We start from the raw sequence: 14,324 nt of genomic DNA, 5'->3' as shown, positions 1-14,324 counted from the left end.
GGAGCGGGGACGGACCCGGGGGTCCCGGCCGGGCCCAGCGCACGGGGGAGGGGCTGCGGCACGCCGCCGGTCAGGAGCTCTGTGGGCACAGAAAAGGGGAGACACCAGGGATGGGGGCCCCGGCGAGAGCGCACACGCTCCGCTACGGGGGGACGCCACCCCCGGCACCCGCCCTGACCTTCTTGCGCAGGGGAAAAGGGACCCCCCAGCGCCAGGAAGACGAAGACAAGCCCCCAATCCCCATCAATATCTTGCTGCGGGCGGCGTCCGGCGGCATCTCTGGGGAGTCCGCAGGGCTCAGCCCCCCCAAAACCTCTCAGCGACACACCAAGGCGCTCCGAGCGCCCCCTCCAGGCTGATTTCCGTCCCTCCCACTCGCATCCAGCATCCTCCAAACCCCCTGCCCTTTGCACCCAGCGCCCACAAACTCCCTCCCAGTCACACCCAGAGCCTCCCCAACCCCATCCCACCCTCCCCAGAATCCCCCAAACCCCTTCCCCGCCCTTGCCTAGGCCCCAGCCCCTCTCCCAGTCCCAGCCCGGCTCTCTCCAGCTCCCTCCCAGTGGCTCTGCCAGCGCCCCCAGGGGCTCCCCCGTACCCCAGTGCCGCCTCAGGGGCTGCTTTAGGCTGACGTGCTCCACCTGGCAGCTGTAGCTGAGCCCGCGCCGGGGGGGAGGTTTCCAGCAGCACCAGCAGCTGGTAGGTCCAGTCCCTGTTGGGAACCACGTCGGTGGCCACCACGTGCTCCGAGAGCTCCTGCTGGCCCTGGAACCACCTCACCTGGATGGCAGCAGGGTAGAAATCCATCACGGAGCAGAGCAGGCGGCCGGGGCCGGGCTGGGAGCTCGAGGGGGGCACCAGCGAGATGGACACGCTGGGGGGCACTGGGAGAGACAGGGAGAGAGAGCGGGGACACACTGGGATCAGCTGGGGGGCACTGGGAGAGAGAAGGGAGGGCTGGGAATGGACTGAAATGGACACGGAATGACAGGGAATGGATTGGGGAACGTGGTGGGAGGGACTGGGGATGGGCTCAGATGGATTGGGAATGGTCTCAGAGGGAGTGGGAGAGACTGGGAAGGAGTTGGGTGACAGATGGGAAGGAATGGGGGAACTGGGAGAGAGGGAGGAGGTCTAAGAGTGAACTTTGAATGAACTGGGAAGAGACTGGGAATGGACTGGGAGAGACTGGGGAGGAACTGGGCATGGTCTTGGAGGGACTGGAATGGCACTGGGAGGGATCTTGGTGGCACAGGGAGGAACTGGGAATGAAGTGCGCGGCAGTGGGAGGGAGAGTCCGGCGCGAGGTACTCCGCGCTGCCGGTCTGCCTAGAAACAGATGAGTCATGAACACGATGCCATTTCATTGGTTGAGAAGTGTCAACTTTACGGGTCGCTGAAATGGACGCGCGGGGGGGCACCGGGAGGGACTGGGAGGATCTGGAGACCCCGGGGGTCGGCACAAGGAGGGCTGAGGGCTCTGGGCCGATGCCCAGGGAGATTTTGAGGGGCTCCAGGGTCACTGGCAGGGCAGGCCCCGAGGGGACACGCTCTCCCTCGTGCTCACCTCGGCTCTCCGTGATGAACCGGGTAAAGTTCTTGTACCAGCACCGGCAGAACCAGTCAACCGCAGTCCGTCTGTCCTCCATGAATACCGCATTGCTGTTCCAGCGCTTGGCCAACTTCTCCCCATAGCGGGTGAACCCCACAAAGTGCCCCACGTCGCTGTCGAACATTATGAACTGATCCCGGTTGTAGATGGATCTCTGGACGTACTTCACCTTCTCCGTGCCGTTAATGAAGTAACACTCGGACTTTGTCATCCTCTGGAACACCCCTGAGTGTGCAGGACACAGGTCAGGGGGTGCCAACCCACCACCCTCTCCCAGCATCCCCAGAGCAGCGGGGCCACCCCGGATCCCCACTCCGCACCCCCTGAGTCCCTCGGCCGCCTGCCCGCGCTGCCGCTTCCTCTTTGCCGCCCTTCCCCCATTTCCCCTTCAACATCGTCTCCCCTCCCACCTCCGGCCGCTCCCCAAATCACTTTTGGGGTCCCATTTCCCCATTTTCCCACAAATTTCCCAATCCCCAGCCCCCTCCCGCTCAGACATGGTGTTCCACCTCCGCTTTTGCCCCTTCCCCACCCTCTCCCACGGCTCCCTCTCCTCCCACCACCCTTCAGTCCCTCCCGCTCTCCTTTGGGGGGTCCCCTCCTCCTCCCCCTCCATTCCAGGTTCCCCCCTGGATAATCCCCCGAGGGTCACCCGGGATTATCCACCGCGGAACCTCCAACGGCACGTGGAGCTGGAGCGGGGCACGGAGCTCGTCCCGACCCGGGGCACTGCGGGATCCGCGGGCAGCAACACATGCTCCTCCTGCTCCATCCCTCTTCCAGCTCTCCGGCTCTGCCCTCACGCAGCCCGGGGGGCCCTGAGAGCGCGGGGCGGGGCTGTGCCGTGTGCAGAGCCCGCCCCTGGCTGCAATTGGGGGATGGTACCGTCAGTCGTGGTTGTGGCGCGCTGATTGGTGGGATCGGGGCGGAGCAGGGCCCCGGTGGCGGGCTGAGGGCGGCCGTGGCTGGGCAGAGGGCGCCATTGTCGTGTTTGTGGGGTCCGGCGACAGCGGCCGGAGCACGGTGAGGCGGCGGCGGAGCTGGGAGGCGGCCGCAGCACAGGTGGGAGCCGCGCTGGGTTGTGCGGGGGCTCGGAGCTGGCTGCGGGCCTCGGGGGCGGCAGGGGGCTCGGGCGGGTTCGTTGTGCCGTGTCCGGCCCGTGTTGCCGCTGGCGTGAGGCCGCTGCGGGAGCGGCTGCCCGCGGTCTCCTTGCGGCCGCTGCCTCGGCAGGAGCCGCTGCCAGAGCAGCGCTGGCTCGGCCCGGTTGCTGTGGCTGGGACAGAGGGGCTGCCCCGTGCCCGGGGCTGTGCGGGAAAATTTCCGTGGCCGGAGGTTTCTGTGCCCAAGGAGACAGAGGAGTCCCGTAAAAGTGACTTTATTTGCTGGGCAAGGGAGAGGCCGTGGGGCATTTGCCGTGCGCTCTCTGCCATTGTTGAGTTCGCAGCCTCCTTTTTTCCTCATTTTCCCGCCTCATCTCCCCCTCCCCTTTGCCCCCTGGCTGAGGTGCTTGGAAGGTTCAGACCTCCCGATCCCCAAATGCATGTCCTCGTTAATGTGCACCCCCCTTTTGTATAACAGCCGGGTATTCAGGGCTCTGTTAAGTTTTTTGGTCTTTGGAATTTCAGGAATTCAGCGGGACTTTGTGTGAGCAGCAGTGCTTTTAATTATAACATTATTGAAGTTTGGTGGTTTCGCCCAGTTACTTCTTATCTACAAATCCTTGGTGACTCGGCCCCCCTCTGAAGACTGCACTCTCAAGGTGTGGAGCATGGAAAAAAAGATGAGAGTTGCTGTACACTGCAGAGGAGAAACAGCATTCGTTTAACCCATGGGCTCCGAGGGAGCCATAAACCGTGTCCATTCCCAATTCTTTCCGCATTTGAACCCGTACATGAGCTGCTTAATTTTTCCGTTGTTTTTGGTTTGGGTTTTTTTTTTTTTTTTCACCACTTTTCCTTTGTCATCTCTTTGCCAACACATATGACCTTTAATTTTTCCACAAACTCCTCCTTTTTGTGCTAAAAGATGATCTGATCCCATCCCATGGTGAAGTGTTGTGTTCCTCATTTCAGTGGATTGGTTAGCAGGAGGGTCAGGAGCTGGAGCTGTCTGGTTGGTTATTATTGCAAGGACAGCTTGTAATCTAATGATGGCATTGAAATGAGAAATGGGTTCTGTGGCTCCTGATATGAATTGGTTCAGGTTCCCAGGGCCTGGCCCATGGTGTTGTAGGATTTGTTCTGCTGGCCGTTCATCTTTTCCCCAATTTTGGCCACTCTCTCCAGCCAGGGCTGCATCAATTGACTGCTTTTGTCTAACTAAATCATCAAATCCTTGGATTCCCAACTGATTTCCCTGAATTTTTAGTAGCAAGATCCCCCACTGCTCTTTTATACCCTATATAACATAGACAGTGCCAGCACATGTTGGAGTGGGCAGAGGGATGATTCCCCCCAATTATTTATGGTGAAGTTTTCCCAACATTCCATTGCTTTTTTCCCCCTTTTCCTTCCCCTTTTTTGTTTTTTTTTTTTTTTTTTTTTTTTTTTTTTTTTTTTTTTTTTTTTTTTTTTTTTTAAATTTTTTTTTCCCCCCCCCCCCCCCCCCCCCCCCCCCCCCCCACCCCCTTTTTTTTTTTTTCCTTTTTTTTTTTTTTTTTTTTTTTTTTTTTTTTTTTTTTTTTTTTTAATTTTCCTTTTTTCCCCCCCACCTTTTTTTTTTTAAATTTCCCCCCCCCCCAGCCGGGGGGGGTGTCCCAGCTGTCCGGGGGGCATGCCCCTGGGGGTACTTTTGGGTTTTGTTTTTTTGGCTGCTGGGCAATGTTGGTTTTGTTGCCCCGGGTTCCCCTCTGTGGGGTCTTTTGTCCCTTGTTCCCATTCTTTTTGGAAATTTAAAAACTAAATCCCCCATTGATGGTTAACACCCCCTTAAAAAAAATTTTTAAAAATTTCCCTTTTTCCCCCCCAAAGAAAAGAAAAAAACCAAGTCTGAGCAAAAAATTTAAAAGGTTTTAAAAAAAAAAAAAACCAAACTCGGTACATTTTGCAGCAGTGAAATTTGGGCAGGGGAAGGGCCCAGAGTGTGGGTGCCCAGTGGCCCCAGAGGGGAAATTTGGGTGCCCGGGTTTTCCCCAGCAGCTGGGGGGGAAGTGCAGGCCCAGGCAGCGCTGAAGCGGGCAGCAGTGGCAGAAAGGGTTTTTTGGCCCCCGGGTTTGGGTGGAAAAAAGGCAGAGGAGGGTGGGCAAATTGCAGAAAAATTCCAGCCAGGATCGGGTGGGCATGCGCGGGGGTTTTGGCCCGCTGTGGGGGCCCTGGCTTCTGGGGCGTTCCCTTCGGGGCAGTTTTTCAGGGGCGGCCCCCCCCCATCCTCCGGCTGCGGGCCGGGAAGTGCAAATCCCGGGGCTTCAGAGCCCCTTGAGCCAGGCTGAGGGGTCCCCCTGGGGGGGGGGGGGGGGGGGGGGGGGGTTTTCCCCCCCCCATTTTTTTTCCCCCCCTTGGCCCCCCGGGGTTTAAAAAACCCCCCAAGGGGGGGGGGTTTTGGGGGGGAAAAATTTTAAAATTTTTTAAAACGGGGAAAATTTTTTTTTTTTGGGGGGGGGAAAAAAGGGGAATTTTTTCCCCCCTTTTGGGCCCCTTCCCGCAAAAAAGGGGGGGCCCCCCCCAGGGGGCCGGGGGGGCCCCCCTTTCCGAAAACCCCCCAAAAACCCCCCAACCCCCCAAAAAAAAAACTCCCTTGGGGGGGGGTTTTGGGGGGTTTTTTTTCCCCCTTTTTTTCCCCCCCCCCCCCCCCCCCCCCCCCCCCCGGCCCCCCCCCCCGGGGGAAAAAAAATTTTTTAAAAAACCCTTTTTTTTTTTTCCAAAAATTTTTTTTTCCCCCCCCTTTTTTCCCCTTTTTTTTTCCCCCCTTTTTCCCCCCCCCCCCCTTTCCCCCTTTTTTTTTCCCCCCCCCCCCTTTTTTTCCCCCTTTCCCCCCCCCTTTTTCCCCCCCTTTTTTCCCCCCCCCCCCCCCCTTTTCCCCCCCCCTTTTTCCCCCCCCCCCCTTCCCCCCCCCCAAAACCCCCTAATTTCCCCCCCTTCCCTTTTCCCCCCCCCCCCCTTTCCCCCCCCCCCCCCCCCCCCCCCCCCCCCCTTCCCCCCTTTTTCCCCCCTTTTTTTCCCCCCCCCCCCCCCCCCCCTTTTTTTTCCCCCCCCCCCCCCCCCCCCCCCCGGGGGCCCCCCCCCCCCCCTTTCCCCCCCCCCCCCCCCCCCCCCCCCCCCCCTTTTCCCCCCCCCCTTTTCCCCCCCCCCCCCCCCCCCTTTTCCCCCCCCTTTTTTCCCCCCCCCCCCCCTTTTCCCCCCCCCCCCCCTTTCCCCCCCCCCCCCCCCCCCCCCCTGGGGTTTTTTTTTTTTTTTTAAAAAAAAACCCCGGAAAAAAAAAAAAACCCCTCCCCAAAAATTTTTAAAAAAAAAAAAGGGGGCCAGTTTAAAGGGTTTTTAAAAAAATTTTTTTAAAAAAAGGAAAAAAAAAAAAAAACAAAAACCCCCCCAAAAAAAAGGGGGGGGGTTTTTTTTCCCCCCCCCCTTTTTTCCCCCAACCCCCGGGGCCCTTTTTTTTTTTTTTTTCCCCCCCCCCCCCAACCCTTTAAAAAAAACCCCCTTTCCCCCCTTTTTCCTTTAAACCCCCCCCCGGTTTTTAAAAAAAAAAAGGGTTTGGGGGGGGGCCCCCCCCCCAAAAAAAAAATTTTGGGGGGGTTTTAAAAAGGGGGTTTGGGTTTTTTGGGAAAAAAGGGCCCCCGGGGGAAAAATTTCCGGGGGGGGGGTTTTTTTTGGGCCCCCCCCCCCGGGGGGGGGGGGGGGTTTTTCCCGGGGCCCCCGGGGGGGGGCCCCCCCCTTTTGGGTTTGGGGTTTTATTCCCCCCCGGGGGGGGGGGGAAAGGGGGGGGGGGGGGGGGGGTTTCCCCCGGGGGGAATTTTTTTTTCCCCCCTTTTTGGGGGGGGGCCCCCGGGGGGCCCCCCAAAACCCCCCCCGGCCGGGGGGGGGCCCCCGGGGTTTGGGGGGGGGGGGGGGGGGGGGGGGCCCCCCGGGGGGGGAACCCCCGGGGGGGAAAAAAGGGGAAAAAAAGGGGGGGGGGGTTTTAAGGGGCCCCCCCAAACCCCCGGGGGGGGGGGGTTTTCCCCGGGGATTAAAAAAAAAAACCCCCCAAACCCCCCCCCCCACCCCCCTTTTTTTTTTTTTCCCCCCCCCCCTTTTTTTTTTTTTTTTAAAACCCCGGGGTTTTTTGGGGCCCCCCAAAAATTTTTGTAAAAACCCCCAAAAAAAAAAAACCCCCCCTTTTTTTTTTTTTTTTTTTTTTTTTTTTTTTTTTTTTTTTTTTTTTTTAACCCCCAAAAACCCCCCCCCCCCCAAAATTTTTAAAAAAAAACCCCCTTTTTTTTTTTTTTTTTAAAACCCCCCCGGGGTTTGGGGCGTTTTTTAAAAACCCCCTTTTTTTTAAATGAAAACAAAAATTTCCCTTTTGGGTTTTTTTTTTCCATTTTTAAAAAACTTTCCCCCAAAAAAAAAAAAAACCCCCCCCAAAAAAAAAAACCCCCCCCCCCCCCCTTTTTTTTTAAAAATTTTTTCCCCCCCCCCCTTTTTTTTTTTGGGGTTTTTCCCTTTGGGTTTCCCAAAGGGGTTTTCCCAAATTTTCCCCCCCCCCCCCCGGTTTTTTTTTTTTTGGAAAACCCCAAAAACCCCCCCCAAAAAAAAAGGGGTCCCAGGAAAGGGGGGTTTTTTTGGGGGGGAAAAAACCCCCCCCCTTTTTTTAAAAAAAAGGGGGGGGAAAAGGGGAACCCTTTTGGGGGGGGGGGGGAAAAAAAAACCAAACCCCCCCCTTTTTTTAAAAAAGGGGGGGGGGGGGGCCCCCCCAAAAAAAATTTTTTTTTTCCCGGGAAAAGGGGGGGGGGGGGGGGAAAGGGGGGGGCCCTTTTTCCCCAAAAAAAAAAACCCCCCCCCCTTTGGGGGGGGGGAAAAAAAAACCCCCCACCCCCCAAAAAAACCCCCCCCCCTTTTTTTCCCCCCCCCCCCCCCCTTTTTTTTTTCCTTTTTTTAATTTCCCCTTTTCCCCCCCCCACCCCCCCCCTTTTTCCCCCCCCCCCCCCCCCCCCCCCCCCCCCTTTTTTTTTTTCCCCTTTTTCCCCCCCCCCCTTTTTTTTTTTTTTTCCGGGTTTTGGGGGAAAAAAATTTTTTTTTTTTTTCCCCCCCCCTTTTTTTTGGTTAAAGTATATAATTCACAAGACTGAGCTTAGTAATTTAAGGTTAATTTCCCTTTTTCTGTAGTTTGCATGTTTTCCCCATCAACTACTACATACCCTGTATTTTCTCCTTTTGCAAGTAGTTGTATCTCTGTTAGCTAACATATCTCCCAAAGGACTGTTTTTTTTTTCTTTTTTTTTTTCCCTGTATCCAACTTACTGGTTTTCTTTCTCATTTTTCAAGATCTTATCTATTCATCTTCTATCTCTGTTTTTCACTTTCACTAACAACCTAAATACCGCTTTTCTTTCAACTACACACCCAAAAAGAAAAATGTTTTTTCTCACACTACTTTCAGTACAATACACCTCCCTCCAAGGAGATATAGTGAAGGTTAAAATACAGAATCTACATTACCTATACTTTCATTCATCTACATTCACTCACTTTTATTTCCCATTCCCTTCCACACATTCTTTCCCGCCCTCAGGACACAGAGTGGATCCCTGTTGACAGAGAATCGCGGGTCCCTGTGGCCCCCCCTGGCCTTGGGGTGGCCTCTGGGTCTCAGTATCTCCGGGCCTCCTGGGAGGGCCCTGACTCTGCTGCCTCCGGTGCCGTTCCCCTGTGGGGCTGATTTGTGTGTCACTCACACTCTTTAGCCACGGCCCCCTCACAGGCCCTGGGGACAATGGCCCGTTTGCAGGTCACCTGTACCTTATGCCACAGCCCCCACACGCCAGGAGAACAATGGCTTATTTGTGGGTCACACACTCCTCTTTCCACAGCCCCCCTTCCCACCCGCCCGGGAAGCTGAGGCTGATTTTGTGTGTGACTCACTCTCACACACAACAAGACAACAATAAGGTAACTTCTGTTATAAATGATCAAATGAGAGTTTGATACTTTCTTATAAGTATGAGAGCCATACTTATATGAAAATTTAGCAAAGATTTATTAATTTGTCTGTGCGACTGAAGTTCGGTTGTCTACACTACCACAGCCAAGGGTCAGCGTCGAGCCCGGGTTCGGTGCTGGGTGAACACGGATCTGACCTGCGAATGTCAGAGTCTCCCCCTGTTCACAAATGCTGCCTGACGCAGCGAGTTCTTTTACAGTTTATTCTGCTCGAGGCAGAGACGACCGAATGTTCTTTGTGTCTCTTCCCATGCATAACCTTGGCTTTACCTGTGCAGAGGTGGACAAAGACTCAGTCCCGGTGTCTGATGTTGTCAGTAGACTCCGGGGAAGTCAGCATTCACATGCATCAGGGTGGGGCTGTGGATCATTGTGGTAGCTGTAATCGACGAGGCGTTAATCACTCTTGGGTGGACCTGGTGACCCGGGGAAGCCAGCGATTATCGCCCTGGAAGCTTCTGTTCTTTCATTAAAAACCCCGATGTTTATCTCAACCAAGTCCAGGAACTGGATGTATATGAATAAGACACTGCTCCTGGCCAGGGTGGTCAAGAGACTTAGTGTGGAGTTTACAATATTTTATACATTAATAGCATTAATTATCTCTACCATATACTACACTTTCACATCACCTATTTCAAGTTTAGGTGTTTCTGGCCAGTCCTGGTGCTCTTGGATATCCCTCAACCCAGCTGTGCTGCCCAACCCCAGATGCTCTTGAGCATATCCTCAATCCAGCAGAATTTTGCTCAACCGTGAATGCTCTTAGAATGTTAATTCTTCAACCCAGCAGGTTTTAATTCTGGATGCTCTTGGGCTCTCTTATCCCTCAAACCAGCAGAAGTTTTAGGGTTCCCTTTTGTCTCGTTTCCTAGTGGATTTGGCTCGGAAACTCCTCTGCTCCCTTGCTCCGAGGGGTCCAGCCCCTCTCTGAGACCCAGTCCCAGTTACCCCGGGGGATTCTCTCACTCCTCTTCTCACTCGCTGTGTCTCTTTACTGGCTGCTTCCCTCGAGGAAAGTTGGAAACGCAGCGTGGGAGACTCCAGCACTCACTTGGCAGGTCTGGGACAACCAGCCCTCCTCTCATTCACACACATTCATCCCCCTGTACCTGCCCCCCTGAGAAATACTTACCAATCCCTTTTTCTTCCCGGGTTCTTCGTGCACATTACTACTCTTAGGGGGCCAATTACCGTGGTTGTAGGGAGCCTTTTCCCTTCTCTTTGTTTTATTGTCTCCTTTTGTCCACCATAACCTGCGTCTGTCGGTCGCCCCAGGGGAGACAGAGCGAGGCTGCCAACGGGGCAGGGCGCGCCTTCCCCACTCTGACTCTCCTAAAGCACCGGCAGCGAGGTGTTAGTAACCATCCTCTGCTACCAAATTGTGAAAAACGCCAATCACTTGCTTTTAAAATTTTAAAAGTTTAATGGTAATAAAATGATTATAAAAATAGTAATAATATTAGAGTAATGACAATTGTGACAAATCCAATTAGGACAATATGAGACAACAAATACAAAGAGTTACGGACATCCGGGGACCTTTTTCTGGGAAGCATTTTTCTGGGAAGCACGAGCCCGAAAAAGGACACCTGTTAACACAGGATTAACCATTAAAAACAATAGCCTGTTGCATATTCATACACCTCATACATGATGCATAAATTCCATTCAAACACAGGATTCTGTCTGGTCAGTGTCAACTTCTTCCTCTGAAACCTAACAGCAGCTTCGAGGCACGAAGAAGTTATTTCTTCTGACAAGAGAGCACTAAATTCTTTTTCCCTGAAAGATTTAGGTGTCCTGTGGCTGCTATCTCGCTGCAAGTCCTTTTTTTAAAAAAGTCTCTTACCAAGCATAGTTTCTATTTTAACATTTTTTTAATAACCTAAATCTATATTTAACCAACTATTTAAGAGAATTAATACAGCAGTACTTTCTAACATACGACATATAATATTCATTTTAATATTTGCGAAAACCCAATCACAAAATATGCATTTTTTAGAAGTATAATCCCACTTACTTCCAGTCTCTCCCAGTTTGGTCCAAGCTGCCACCAGCATGGTTCCAGTGACTTCCTCAATCAACTCAGTGAGTCCCAGTATGATGCCATTTGCTCCCAGTTGCTCCCAGTCAGGCCCAGTATGGGGGATGATGTGCAGGGAGTGCTCACTGTGACACTCTGTTCCTCCCAGTATTAGTCCAGTCAGTCCCAGTATGATCCAAATATGGGCCCAGTGTGCTCCCAGTCTCTGCCAGAATAAACCAGTTGTGCTCCACATGGTTCCAGTTGCTCTCTTTCACCCTCACTTTCCTTCTTGTCACTCCCAGTATCTCCCAGGGTACCCCAGTTCCTTCCACCATCTTTCCAGTTCCTTCCAGTATGATACCATTTGCTCCCAAGCACTCCCAGTCAGCCTCAGTGTAGTGGCACTCACTGCCAGTATGATCCTAGCCATCCTCAGCACCACCCCAGTTCATCCCAGTATATCCCATTTACCCCTGACATGGTCTCAATTGCCCTCCCCCAGGCTCCTACTCACTCCCAGTGTGATCTCATCATGATCCCAGTATGATGGCAGCATGGAGTCAGTACAAACTCAGTACAATCCCAGTATGATGCCAATAGGATGCCAGTAGAAAGCCAGTGAAGTCCCAGTCACTTCCAGTATGATCCCAGAATGATCCCAGTGTCCATCAGTGTGATCACAGTCTGCCCTGGTATGGCAATATGATCCCAGAATAATGTCAGTACAAACCCAGTACAGTCCCATCATGATCCCACCAGTACGATCCCAGTATGATCCCAGTATGATATCTGTACAAGCCCAGTACAGTCCCAGTCACTCCCAGTACAGTCCCAGTATAGTATCTGTACAAGCCCAGTGCACTCCCAGTACGATCCCAGTCCAGCCCAGTCCCTGGCAGTGCTGCCACTGCTGGGATTCCCCAGCCCTGTGTGCGTTCCCCCCTGGCGGATGTGCCGAGAGGAGCCCCAAGGGCTGGCAGTGCCCCCAGCAAGGCCCAGTTTGGATGTGCAGCCCCCAGTTTGCCCAGTTTGCCTCTCCTTTGGCCCGGGCCGGGTTCCCCCCGCCCGCAGCGGCTGGAGCAGCCGAGAGCCCCGCGCTGCCCATCCCGACCTGTCCCGGCTCCATCCCCGCTCCTGCCGCGGCTGCGAGGGCTGCGGGAACGGGGCAGCGAGGGTGTGGCTGCTGCTGGGGGAGGAGGAGGAGGCAGGGAAGGGCAGGGATGAAGGGGGAGGCGGAGGTGGGGTTAGAGGGGAGGAGCAGGGGGAGGGGGAGATGGAAGAGGAGGGATGAGGGTGGAGAGAGAGCAGCGGTGGAAGAGGAGAAGGAGGTGGTGTTATCGAGGAGGAGGAGGAGAAGGAAAGGAAGGGGAGGGATGGATGAGGAGAAGGAGGTGGGGATAAGACAGATGGGAAGGAGGAGGAGGGGGGTGGAAGGGGAGGAGCGGGAGGAAGAGGAAGAGGAGGGACAAAGGCAGATCGAGGCTGAGCTGAGGGAACCACACGGTCGATCCCTGCCTGAATTCGCAGCCCCCACCTGTGGGATCATCATCCCCCCATCGCGCCGGTGAGCGGGGAGGGGGAGCTGGGCCCGGATATACCAGGGGGTCCCTGGATGGGGTTTTTGGGGGGATGTTTGGAGAATGAAGAAGTCCAAGGCTGAGCGGAAAAGGCCCCTTGGGTGGTCATCAGGGGGAGCGGGTGCCATCCGGCTGGGGACACCCTGGGGGGATCTCCTTGCCCTTGCCTGTGGCACGGAGGCAAATCCCATCCTGTCCTTGTCCTTCCTCCCCCAGAGCAGGAGCTGAGCATGGAGAGCAGGGAGGACAAATGCCCGCGGCAGAACCTGGTGGAAGAGGCCGTTTTGAGCGGCTCCACGGCGCAGGAAGCCAACGGGGAGGAAAAGCCCCGGAGATGCCGCACGAGGAGGGGCTGCAAACGCAGCCGGCGGGGATCTGAGGGGGAAAGAGCCAGCCTGGGCCGGGAAGGCGGCCGGAGACGGAGCCAGAGCTCGGAGCTGGTGCTCCATGAGCAGCTCCATGATGGGGAGAAGCTCCACACGTGCGAGGAGTGTGGGAAGAGCTTCAGGTGGAACTGCCACCTGATTGTGCACCAGAGGACCCACACTGGGGAGAGGCCCTACGAGTGTTCCAAGTGTGGGAAGAGGTTTAAGACCAGCTCCGATCTCCTCCAGCACTATTGGATTCACAGAGAGGAGAGGCCCTTCCAATGCCCCGACTGCGGGAAGGGATTCAAGCAAAACTCCAACCTCATCTCCCACCGGCGCATCCACACTGGGGAGAGGCCCTACGAGTGTGATAAATGCAGGAAGAGGTTTCAGAACAGCTCCTGTCTCCTCCAGCACTATCGGATTCACAGAGAGGAGAGGCCCTTCCAATGCCCCGACTGCGGGAAGGGATTCAAGCACAACTGCACCCTCATCACCCACCGGCGCATCCACACTGGGGAGAGGCCCTACGAGTGTCCCCAGTGTGGGAAGAGCTTCTCCAGGAGCTCTCACTTGACCCGACACCAACGGAGGCTCCACTAAGGGAAGCCCTGCCAGTGCCCCAAGTGCGGGCAGAGCTTCGTGCGCTGCTCCAGCTCCATCCCCCACTGGAGGAGGCACTTTGGGCACAGCCCTGGTCACTCACATTCCCTGTGATCCATGTTGAGAACACACCTGGCTGCTTCGCCTTTTGCTTTGGCCTTAATTTTCCTCTGCTTCACCTTCATCCTTTAAAAACACCCAAAACTGGTTTAAATGAAGGAAATTTTTCGAATATATCTGCAGTTCCATAATTTCTCAGTTGTTTTAGAGGGAATTTAGAATTTGAGGATGTTTTCTGTGTGGAGTCCTGCTGTTGCTAAGAGGCAGGAATTTGATCTCCCCCTCCTTATGATGCTAAGAAATCCTCCCCTGACCCCAACCCCAACTCCACCCTTGAGATACCCTGTAAAAATTCCATGGCCCTGCCTTTCACCTGCCTTTGGGAGTTAAGAAATGGATTCCCAAAGGATCAGCCCTATTCCCACTGTATTCCAAGAGGATGAACCTGTTTCACTGGATTCCCGGAGGATTCTGACTCAATCACTGCTTTTTTTTTGTTTGTACTACTGCATTTGTATTTTTGAACTGTTATTTCTACTCCCATATCTTTGCCTGAGAGCTCCTTAATTTCAAAAGTATTTAATATTTTTATACTATATTATTATTATTATTATTATTTTTACTACTACTACTACTACTACTACTACTACTACTACTACTAGTAGTAGTAGTAAAAGCAAGGGAGTTTACATTTTGTATTTCAGTGGAGGCTCCTGAAATGGGGAGACACCCCCAAGGATGGGCCGTGTAATATAGTTCCTGAAATATGTAAATTAGTTTATGGATATGCATGAGGGTCTATGGATATACAAGAGGCTGATGTAATTAAAACCAGATTAATTATGGGGTGTCTTTGAAAATAACTAGGGGGGGTCTTGGTGGCCGTAACAACTTTTCCTCAGTTGTCCTTGTCTCCCATGACATCAGCCTGTTGCATATTTA

At 54.1% G+C, this 14,324-nt stretch overlaps 1 protein-coding gene and 1 pseudogene across 1 annotated transcript; one reads left to right on the top strand and one right to left on the bottom strand.

The window, feature by feature from the left end:
* Window positions 1–15: 15 nt before the first annotated feature.
* LOC135441872 (class II histocompatibility antigen, B-L beta chain-like) lies at window positions 16–2,369 on the bottom strand (annotated as a pseudogene).
* A 6,784-nt stretch (window positions 2,370–9,153) lies between these two features.
* LOC135441874 (zinc finger protein 436-like) lies at window positions 9,154–13,850 on the top strand. Its single transcript, XM_064701429.1, has 2 exons — window positions 9,154–10,836; window positions 12,568–13,850. The coding sequence occupies exon 2, from the start codon at window positions 12,582–12,584 to the stop codon at window positions 13,320–13,322; it is 741 nt and encodes a 246-aa protein (XP_064557499.1). The 5' UTR covers window positions 9,154–10,836; window positions 12,568–12,581; the 3' UTR covers window positions 13,323–13,850.
* Window positions 13,851–14,324: the final 474 nt, after the last annotated feature.

Source organism: Zonotrichia leucophrys, unplaced genomic scaffold, assembly GCF_028769735.1.
Source record: "Zonotrichia leucophrys gambelii isolate GWCS_2022_RI unplaced genomic scaffold, RI_Zleu_2.0 Scaffold_611_29786, whole genome shotgun sequence".
NCBI lineage: Eukaryota > Metazoa > Chordata > Aves > Passeriformes > Passerellidae > Zonotrichia > Zonotrichia leucophrys.
Note: the sequence above shows the minus strand (reverse complement) of the source record. Positions and strands in the feature narration are given on the sequence as shown.

Coding starts and splice junctions, on each gene's coding strand:
- LOC135441874 (XM_064701429.1), top strand. CDS start 12,582: ATGGAGAGCAGGGAGGACAAATGCCCGCGGCAGAACCTGGTGGAAGAG.